Source organism: Parambassis ranga, chromosome 2 (assembly GCF_900634625.1).
Source record: "Parambassis ranga chromosome 2, fParRan2.1, whole genome shotgun sequence".
Classification (NCBI taxonomy): domain Eukaryota; kingdom Metazoa; phylum Chordata; class Actinopteri; family Ambassidae; genus Parambassis; species Parambassis ranga.
The window spans coordinates 8,682,302-8,692,880 of record NC_041023.1 but is presented as its reverse complement, the minus strand read 5'-3'; the positions used below and the strand labels follow the sequence as shown (position 1 = coordinate 8,692,880).

At 43.9% G+C, this 10,579-nt stretch overlaps 2 protein-coding genes across 2 annotated transcripts; both read left to right on the top strand.

Annotated features, from left to right (window-relative positions):
* Window positions 1-1,082: 1,082 nt before the first annotated feature.
* Window positions 1,083-1,544, top strand: LOC114432605 (fer3-like protein). Its single transcript, XM_028400714.1, has one exon. The coding sequence runs from the start codon at window positions 1,083-1,085 to the stop codon at window positions 1,542-1,544; it is 462 nt and encodes a 153-aa protein (XP_028256515.1).
* A 1,718-nt stretch (window positions 1,545-3,262) lies between these two features.
* Window positions 3,263-4,869, top strand: twist1a (twist family bHLH transcription factor 1a). The gene is made up of 2 exons (XM_028399264.1): window positions 3,263-4,006; window positions 4,380-4,869. The coding sequence occupies exon 1, from the start codon at window positions 3,425-3,427 to the stop codon at window positions 3,974-3,976; it is 552 nt and encodes a 183-aa protein (XP_028255065.1). The 5' UTR covers window positions 3,263-3,424; the 3' UTR covers window positions 3,977-4,006; window positions 4,380-4,869.
* Window positions 4,870-10,579: the final 5,710 nt, after the last annotated feature.

The window sequence follows — 10,579 nt, the reverse complement described above, 5'->3', positions numbered from 1 at the left end:
AGTTACAAATACATCTCTCTGCTGGTCTCTTTAAGGAATTTTGTAACCAACCACCCATAACATCTAAAAATGGACAAACAAAAGAGCTATTAATATGTTCAGAAGTACGCCTACATGTTCCAGCTGTGACAAAGTTACATTTTGTCAGCATGTGAGTGGGCTGTAAAACCACCAGCCAATTTGAGAACAGCACTCACTCTCACACCCCGATGTCCCATTTCTGAATTTGTATATGAAAGCTGACCCTTCAATTATCCTACAGACTGTGTTTTTTGGCATTTTGCCTGTAAAATTAAATTGAAATTTTAGATTTTTCTTCTCCTCCCTTACAGCAACAGGAAAAAAAAGTTTCTTTGGCATAACACCTGGACATAATGATGACATTTAAACATTTTTATAGCAGCAGTCATACCAATAACACATGCAGTACAAACATCCTAACAAGCAAGACTGCATCCCCTTTTAATGGGAGAACCACTTAGTAATTTCTGTAATTACAATGAGCAGGCACTGAGAGTGTCTCTCCTCCTGCAGTGTGGACACTGTCCTGCCATGGGAACGGACAGCTATTTGCTTTAATTTGCAACAGAAAAGCTTGTGGTGTGTAGTGACTGTTAGGGAATGTTCTATTTGGTCTTCTCCTGGACGGTTTAAGTGATAAAAGTGTCATTATTTAGCCTCTAAGGCAGAGGGGAGAGTGTAAACAAGGCTGTATGACCCTCTGTCAAGAGTCTCCGTTCTTCAGAAGCTCATTAAGGGCCTCTAGGAGGACAGCGCATCAATTGGCAGGGCCCTCCAGCTTCCTCTCGGCCCTTTTAAGCTTCTCTCAGCCCACTCACCGGCCGATGATCGGCAGAAATGGACTCAATTTAGAAGTTGACGGGACATGAAAGATGTCGCGCTGTGATGTGATATAGGCGACTTATTAAAACAGCATGAAGGGCTCTTGGACATGTGCCAAATAGGATCTCACCCTGTCGCGCACTGACCGGATTTGGAGAAGTTTCTGCTGTGGTGTCTGGAGGTTTGGCTGAAGTCCGCTTGATTGTGTCTGAGAGTCTGTGGTTGTGGACTTGTGGAGTATGGAGGTTCAGGGCCGCTTCGTCGACACTGCTTTAACAAATTTTGTCAGCGACATGAACCTGGTGGAGTTTCCGCAACGATTTACCTCAGGACCAAAACAGCAGGTGGATGATACCCTGAGCACTCCAAACAACCCGAAGGAACTAGACGACTCATCTTGGAGCTGTGAGCTGGAGGACGACGTGCGCACGGAACGTCTGGTGATGGGCTCACCGAGGTTCTACAGCCGAGGGACCTATGGACACACCAAGTCCAAACGGAGGAGGATTATCACAGTGGTCCAGCGACAGGCGGCCAACGTGCGGGAGAGGAAGCGGATGTTCAGTCTGAATGAGGCGTTTGATGAACTGAGGAGGAAGGTTCCCACATTCGCCTACGAGAAGAGACTGTCCCGTATCGAGACGCTGCGCCTGGCGATCGTCTACATTTCCTTCATGACGGACCTGCTGGAGAACACCTGAGTCAGAGTAGTCCGTCAATTAATATACTGTTGAACTGTCTTTCAGGTATATTTATTATCTTTCTCCAGACTTTGTCCCTCTGTGGAATTCAAACACAGCAAGATTTAAAGACATATTTGGATTATTTTTTTTAAATACATGTAAATAATTAAACAGTCACAATATATTCGTTTGCCCTAATCAATGTTTGAATTTATAGCCTTTGAATGATTGAGTGATTTCAGTTTCATAGACTAGGTGTGTTTTCAGCACCTCGGAGAGCTACACAGCGGCTCCCCTCACCTGGCGCAGAACAGGTGTGGCGCAAGAAGGCGGCGCACTGAGGGTTAATTCAAACAGAAAACAGGAAACCATATAAAGCACAATCAACAAACCACTTTAAATGATTTGAATCGCAGATCCAGGCCTCACCGCATGAAGCACAGGGGATTATCTTGAGGTGTGAATTGAGTCCGAGATGTGATAGAGGGGAAGTGACAGACCACCAGCCATGCTCTCTCTGTCCCGTAGTGAATAATGAAGGATAGAGAGAGTTAATGCAGGGATATCTAGGCCCATGTGTCTCCTAATAAACAGACTGGGCCTGCTGCAGCTCTCCTCGTGTGCCATCCTCCCTCATCAAAGCTGAGGCTTCTCGGTGGGTTTTCATACCACAAACCACCTCCAAAAAGTTGGCAGATCTAGTTTCAGTCCTACATAGACTGGAGGAGGTGTTTTTGCTGGATTTTGATATTATAGCGGTATAGGCGCTGCAGCGCTGGGTGGTCATGTGTTTAGACTTTGTTCGTGCGAGGGACTCCTTTTCCCTCCCTCTTCAGTCCATCTTCATCACCTCCAATATTTGCGTTGTGCTCCAGCCGTACACCGCCTTCAGCGACCCCGCTGTGAGCGCAGAGCCGCCCTGAGAGCACCCTGCGACGGACCGCCTTTTAAACCTGAGCCGCAGTGCCGAGATCCCCTGCGGGAGTCAGACCCATTTAAGTGCATACCTCAATGCGGGGCCGCTGACGGGAAAATAAACACCTAGGTCTGCTTATGGGAGCAGCGACCTCCTCCTGGGACACCCTCCTGTGTTTCAGTAGGTACGATGTTTTTCACTGCTCTTATCTGAGACCAAGTCTATACCTGAGCCCTAAGAGTAGTGGAGGGACTTGGTTTGACAAAAAAAAGAAAATGTATGTGATGGGACACTTACAGGTCTCTTTATAAACTCAGCAGCAACAATATTGGAACCAACATAAAACGACTTCTACTTAAAAATAAAAGAATAAAAAGAGGAAGTTATATGGAGACAACAGCAAGGCATCACTTAACTTGAACATAAAAAGAGGCAGTCTAATTTCTTGTAGGAGTTCCACTTGCTTTGTTTACTTTGCAATAAATCCAAGAGGAAAAACAGCATTGTGGATTTGGGGCTGAAATAAATTGGGGTGGGGTAGAGAGAAAGAATTCATCCCTGAGACAGTTCTTGCAGTGTTTGCACAAAGCTACACCTATTCATAATACCGCCCCTGCCAGGCTACATCCTCCCAGTCTTGTGTTAAGAAGCTTGCATGACTTTAACTCTATTCCTATAATATTATAGCCAGAACGCTCCTTCTCCTGCAGTATTATGTTACACCCCTCCTCACCCAATCACAGCGCTCCCCAAAATCCTCCTGCTCTCTCCCCGCTATAAGAGCGAGAGTCGTTCCAGTCTGGCAGTCACCTCTCCTTCTCCGTGGCGCACGAGATTTACCGTAATACCAGCCAACACCCACTGCAGGCCACACTTTTTATTACCTGCCGTGTTTGTTGATGTTGTAGCCGCTTCAGTGGATTTGGGTCAGGGGTTAAAACTGGTCTAACAGACCATAGAGTGAGTTTTTTTCAGAGAAACGATGCGGGAAGACGACTCCTCCCCAATGGATAGCGCTGGCAACAGCGAGGAGGAGACCGACCGTCAGCTGCCGCGTAGAGGCGCAAGGAAGAGGCGGACAGCACGGAGGAGCACGGATGAAGAGGAGGAAGGAGACGTGGAGAGTCCCAGTCCCGGGAAAAAAAAGAGCAGAAAGAGCTGTGACGGAGAGGTTGGCGGCAGCACCGGGAGCGGGGGCAGCGAGGCCAGCAGCAGCCCTGCGCGCTCCTTCGATGACCTACAGACGCAGCGTGTGATGGCCAACATCCGCGAGCGGCAACGGACACAGTCCCTTAACGCGGCGTTCACGTCGTTACGTAAGATCATTCCCACCCTACCGTCGGACAAACTCAGCAAGATCCAGACGCTGAAGCTGGCAGCCCGGTACATCGACTTCTTGTGCCAAGTTCTACAGAGCGACGAGCTGGACGCGCGGGGGACCAGCTGCAGCTACGTGGCGCACGAGCGTCTGAGCTACGCGTTCTCGGTCTGGAGGATGGGGGGCGCGTGGTCCTTGTCTACTACGTCCCACTAGCAGGGCCAGAGCTGCTCAAGGAACAGCACGGTAGGTTGCACTCCTGTCATGTTTTCTCATCCAGCAGGTCCAGGAGGTGCAGTGTGCGCATTTTACGCACCGTCCTCAAATGAAAACTCAAAATAATAAGTTTACTTTGGCGACAACATTTGTATGGCGCCTCCTTGAACCTCTTTTCACCTCATTAGGCCTGTTTGATATTTTGAATATGTGCACTTTAACACTTCCAAATTCCAAATTACGCACATGATTGCATCACGTATCACCATCAATATAAGATGTTGTGAGGAAAAGCATTTCTCCCTGTATGTCAACATCACGACTTGGTTACGTCACTGCACTTTCAACCTGTTTATTTTTTATGTATTGATTTTTTTAAATAAACATAATATATCTTCCACAGATCACTGACCAACTGAAGAACCGATGGATCAGGACTGCTCTTCAACCGAAACAGGCCAAACACAGCCCAGGCTCAGGTCCTGTACTTCAGGCCTCAGAGGAGAGCAGCCTTTTTCATATTTCCCTTTGCATGGACTGTAATGTTTGCAAGGGAGCACTTAGGACACACAGGACGGATATGAAGAAAGACCACTGCGACTATGAATGTTGTAAAAACAAAAACAAGCTCTGATGAACTGCTCTGCTTGGGAACATGAGAGAAAAATGACATTTATTCCACATTCCCTTTGACAACATTTCACAGAAAATGAAGTATTTTGTATTTATTTTTCTACACAGGTTTAAAATTCCTTCCCCTGCCTCTCAAATAAAAGTTATTTATTTTTGCAATATCACAGAACGCTGAATGAAACTAGAGTCTGTGTATTTGAGTGTTGTAAATATTTGGTACTGTGGTGTATTGAATAAAAACGAAGGTACTGTATCTTTCATTTGTAGTGCCCAGATATTAATTTTAAACTTCTACTAGGGGCTGCATTTAATAAACCAATTTCATGACTATCAGCTTTTTTTGAAACAAACTCATTTCTCATAGTCTCAGTACTTTGAGCCTGCAGAGTGAGTTTATAATGACGGGTTTGTTGGTGAATCCCCAGTTAACTGAACCTCATTGGATGGGGCAAAAGAAAACATCTCATAGTGGTGGCTTATTCCGTAATGAATTTCGTGAGCTCAGGGATCTGGGAAAGCCATAATTAGCTGATGGTCTGTTTGAATGTGGTGCATTTTGAGTTGAGAGGGAGACGTGCATGATATTTCCAGATGTCCTCAGAGCCACAGGTCAGCATGGGAGTCTCCTGCAGGTGCTACAGCAGCTCTGCCCCAAGAGCCTTTGACAGAAAAACTGGGTGGATACGGGTCATAATGCAACTTGGGCTGTGTGATTATATGTGCAAGCAGTTGTGGCGAAAAACAGAAGAGATTAAAAACACAATATTATTATCAATTTTGTAATAAAAGTATGCAAAGTAGCTTGTGTAGATCATGCTGTTGTTACATTTTTCAGTTAGAGTTTTTCCTACAAAGCTTCCTTGAAATAATCGCCTACTTGCAGTGCTTCAAACAGTTTTCTTCAATAAGGCCTATGGGTCTCATATATCAACCTACCTAAAATAAGCTGAAAACTGTTTAAAACGTGGTTTTAAATATCTGAACTACAGTCCACGTCTTCAGTCAGAGAGAGAGGGAAAGGGAGGGTTTTATAATGTATTTCACCGCTGGGTTTAATATCTCTCCATAGGGTTGTTGAGAGATGATTATGGGAGCATTACTGTGTTTTTGCATCACGGCTCGCGTGCGGAAGGTAAAGCCATCAGCTCTGACCTGAAGGCCTCGCCAGCCGCCAGGGTGGGGTGGTGGGGGGGATTGATTCCCACCCTTAGATCACCGTGGCTATGTTATCTTAAACTTGAGGCTGTTGCTCTGACAGGGAGGAATGTCACCTCTGAGGCTTCAAGACACACACACGCACAAACACATATAGGTTATGCACACACAGAGGGAGATTTCTCACGCCTACCAAACAGGGAAATACATTCCTCAGTGAGAAAGAGGGGGAAGAGGGCTCCTGCAGCTCAGCTCCTGCCCCCCTTTGATGTATAAAAGTAATGGGATGACCGCTCGTTATCAGTGTGAAGGCATCTGGCTCTTTAGTTTTAAGTGTGCTATGATTTATAGAGTCTTTGATGACTGACACACACACTTGCACACACTCTCTCCTCCTCATTAATCACAGTTTATATCTGCTTGCAGTCCTTAAGCTGATCTAAAAGCCAAAGGTGGAAGCCTGTGTGTGTTTTAATAATGCCAGCAGCCCTAAATCTTTCTGAAACCGATTTCTGACTTTTATCCCTCTAAAGTAAGCTGGATGGTAGTTTGGTTAGTTGTGTCCTGTCTCTTTTCACTTCTTAATTTTTCTGTTTCTCTCTCTGAAGTTCCCCATTACAGGGTAACTAACCCTGGTTTACATTAACCCTCAACACCACAGAAAGACATGCAGGGGGAGAGGAAGTCGAGCTAAGACAGACAGACTGACAGACAGACCAAGGGACTTGATTTGGAAGTCTGGTTTCCATTAGAGTTAATTATCTGTGTTTCATCTTAACCTGAAGCTGTTAGTGTGTGTGTAAGTGTATACATGTATGCGGATGTGAGTCTCTTTTTTACTCAGTAATGTTTGACTCAGCTCAAATCATGCCCAAGGACATCCTCTGAACAACAAATCCTTCATTTTTGCTTGTCAGAGGTGAATAAATAAATGAATAAATTAGACATTTGTTATGTGGAAAAAAACATTTATTGGCCTTTTCCTATTTATTGTTCAAGATTTGAATATTAAATCTTTGAAGAGGCAGCACAGGAAGGTGTGCTGGGAGTTAAGATGGAGGCCCGTCATTTGTCTTTATCACATTCTTTCATATTTTTCCTATTTTTGTGTCCAGAGACAAGTATGGTACCTCCAAGAAAACCTGTTTAAGCTAAGCCCCCTCCTGTGGTTATGAGAATAAGTGCATGTAAAATCTCTAAAGGGTTAAAAAAAGATGGAAATAATACTCTGCCCATACTTTGTATTAGACCTCTTAATTTTAAGCTTTGTGGACACAATATGAACATTGTTGCGCACAAGTAGCGTACAGAGAGTGACAGAGGAAGTCAGCGTGGATTCCTGACTGGCCTGGCAGTTACTCAAAGCTCACTCTCTCTCGCGCAAATTCCCTGAGGTCGGTGCCAACTGCACCCATCAGTGTTGACCTGTGACCTCTCAAACTGACCCTATCCCCAGAATGCAGCGACCCCCAGCTGGACCACGAGCCACCACATTCACCTCCAGAAAAATAACCCACTCAGTTCACTAATACTTGTCAAATGCATGGGCTGACTATGAGGTGAGAGCACAGAGATTGTAGTTAAAAAAAAACAACAACAACACTAATAAAGTGGTGCGAAAAAGAAGAATTCAGGAATGGAACAAACTTATATGAATCTTCTCAGCTCTCTTGCCCGAGGCTGTTTATCTTGCAGATTGAGTTAAACACAAGCCTCTTATAACTCTCCACATACCAGACAATATCACAGTGGCCCCGCTTTACAAATATAAACATAGGCGCTTTATCAAAGAGCAGCACGGCTCATTCAAACACATAGGCCCTTTCTCCTAACTTAATTTACTTCACCCTATACAAAGTTCCTTTATTAGATTTAAGCTTTCTGAATGTTTAATTCTGGCTGAGAATGAGGAACTTTAGGAGGTCTGCTGATGAAGGTTAAAGGGGTTTCAGTGTGTTTATTTTATAAAACCACAGTGGGTGCTTATCATGAACAGATCTGTAGACTATCAGTATGGAAAAGCCTCAGGTCACACGCACAACATACTGTGTGTTACATCTACAAAGAGAGAGCATTGTTTGACTCAACTCAGCTCCATTCACACTGATGGGAATGTGAGGAAATGTACGTTTCCTTGTTGTGTTAGTAGAGAGGTTTGTCTGACACACACACACACACACTGTGTTGCATCATCCTGGATTATATGAAGTTTTTCAGCTTTTCTCTGGTGAAAGTAGAGCACAGCCATAGTTTACTGGTATTCTGGGGGCCCCTGTCATGATTGCACACACTCACATACTCACACAGTGAAGGATGTCTTGGCAGTAGGAATGAGTCCAGCCTGCAGTGTTGGTCTAGGAGGAGCTGTGCTGGGAGAGAAACAGACATTAAAATCTGCAGCTTTCTCACTGGTGTTTACTGTGGGGTGGTCTCTCTCTCTCTCTCTCTCTCTCTTTCTCCACCTTCTTTCTCCTCACTCCCTCTCTCATGACTTTGAGGTGGTCCGTTTCTGTCTTTCCACCTCTTTCATTACCATCCCAAATCCTCCCCTCCCTCCTCCTTTTTTTATCGTATTCTTTTATCTATCATCTCCCTCGCTCATTTCCTCCACACCGCTTTTTGTTTCCATCTACTCACAAACACAAAAACACTTGTCGTGCCTCATTATTTACTTGATACAAGTGTTTGTGCAGCTCTAAGGAGGAAGAAGGGGAAAACACACAGCAAAGCCAGGCCTGTAAGAAAACAAGACCCGCTGATGCAGTGATTATCTAGCATGTTCCTATGTGTATGTTTAGTATTAGGACAATATATTTGCTTTCTAAAAATATGTTTTCCTGTCTGTATCTTTTTTCCTTCATTAGGTGTTGGTTGGGTTTATAACCCTGGAATTTTGTGTTATATGTACCACTTGCATTTTTTTAAGTCTTGTAAAACAGGCGTAAATGTCCCGGCTGCTTGGTAAAAGGTTAGTGCCAACTTAGAAACCTTCTGATACACAAGCACAAGCTCCAGTCATGGCATGCTAACAGGAAAAGTGTAAAGTAACACCACCTCTAAAAAAAGAGTCAGAAGGTCTTGGGACCGAAAGTACAGTAAATGCAAGAAAGGGCACAATAAAGGATTGTGTCGGTGTGTCGGTGTGTACAAACCAGTCTAAAAAATTATGGCATAGTAAAACACTAGTTGCCAGAATTACAACACAGCAGAGGAGTGTGTGTGTGTGTGTGTGTGTGAGAGAGAGAGAGAGAGAGAGAGAGAGCGCATATGGATGTGGGAAAGTTATAAATAGTTGGATCATCTGGAGTACATTAGAGGTGCAGTGTTTAAGTGAACAGGTCCGCTACCTGCAGCCACAAAAACCTCAGAACAGACACTGCCAGACCCCAAGCTGAACACACACACACAGCAAAAAATTACACAGCGGAACAGAGGAAAAGAGGCTAAGTTATATAGCTGAACAAAGCTAAAACAAGTTGCTGTTGTTCCTGTGAGGAATCTTCGGCCCGTAGCTTTAAGATAAACAGGGTTTATTAGAAAAAGCACCACAGGGATATCTACTCTGCTATTAAAGGGGAGGCCTAATGTGAACCTAAAGGGAGGGATGTCTGAACAAGGTTGTTTACCTTAGAACTGACCATATAACATTTCCTGAGGCCACACATGTAATCAGCACCTGCAAACACTGATGAAAAAAATCTTCATCCTTTCCCACACATACACATATTGAAATGTCCCTCCCATTAAACATTATAAATCTTTATTGATCTGTGTTGTTTAAAGTTCATTTAAAGTAACTGTTCACAACAAATCTCCAGAGGCAACTGTTCGTCTGTGTTTTTTTTATCCTTTTGGATGCTTTTACTGCACAATCTTTCTAACTTTTCTCCAAATCTAAGGCTCCTAAAATCAGGAGTTGGTGCAGGAAGTGTACCCTCCCCCCGTCGCACATTTACACTCACACACACACACACACTGAAACCTGAGCCACAGGAAGTGGTCCTGCGCAGCATCATGTCAGGGCATACAAATTATTCACCGTTTGAAAAATGCTCTTCTATATTTTTCATCCCCCCTTCTTGTCTTCTTCTCTTCATTTATTGTTTTCTTTTCAGGTCCTCCAGAGAGGAGCAGTCAGGGAGACAGAAAGCTCTACTACCTGTGTTATCTCAAAATGAGCTGCATTTAGAAAAAAAACGAGCTGCCGCTGTGGTTGTACAGGCCCCAAAATTCCGGGAAATATTCTCCAGCAGTGTTCCCTGAAGACGTGTGGTGTTCCTGCCCACAGTATCCCCACTACGCTTTTGTGGAATTTCCTAAATGGATGTAAAGCAGGTTTATTATTTGAACTCTTTTGAACAGTGAAACATAGACCTGCCTTATCTCTATGTGGCTGTATTATTTTACTGTATTTAATCCAAAGGCTGAGGGAGATAATAAAACTGCAATTTTATGCTGGTATTATGGGAATAGAACAAGAAAAACACAATAAAACCACCCAGTTTAAAAACATAATGTGGGCGATTAACAGTCCATCCACCGACCTCACCACATTTTTATAGTAAGCAAGTTTATTTAAAACTAGATGAAAAAAAGATTCTCTTATTGTTACAATTATTTATTGTAATCTTCTACATTGTTTTAGTTGCATTTTGTTGCATAACCAGAATGAATGTTCATAAGATCTCCTTCCCTGTTTGCATCCTGTTCTGTTTCTTCTTCACATGTTGAAGAAGCCCTGGCACATCACTGAAGCATAGTGATGCACTTTTGGAGCTTGTTATCTCTACTGTAATGGCATGTGACTTGTTTTCC

Bases quoted from the DNA above. Each gene is read 5' to 3' on its own strand.
- LOC114432605 (XM_028400714.1), top strand. From the start codon at position 1,083: ATGGAGGTTCAGGGCCGCTTCGTCGACACTGCTTTAACAAATTTTGTC.
- twist1a (XM_028399264.1), top strand. From the start codon at position 3,425: ATGCGGGAAGACGACTCCTCCCCAATGGATAGCGCTGGCAACAGCGAG.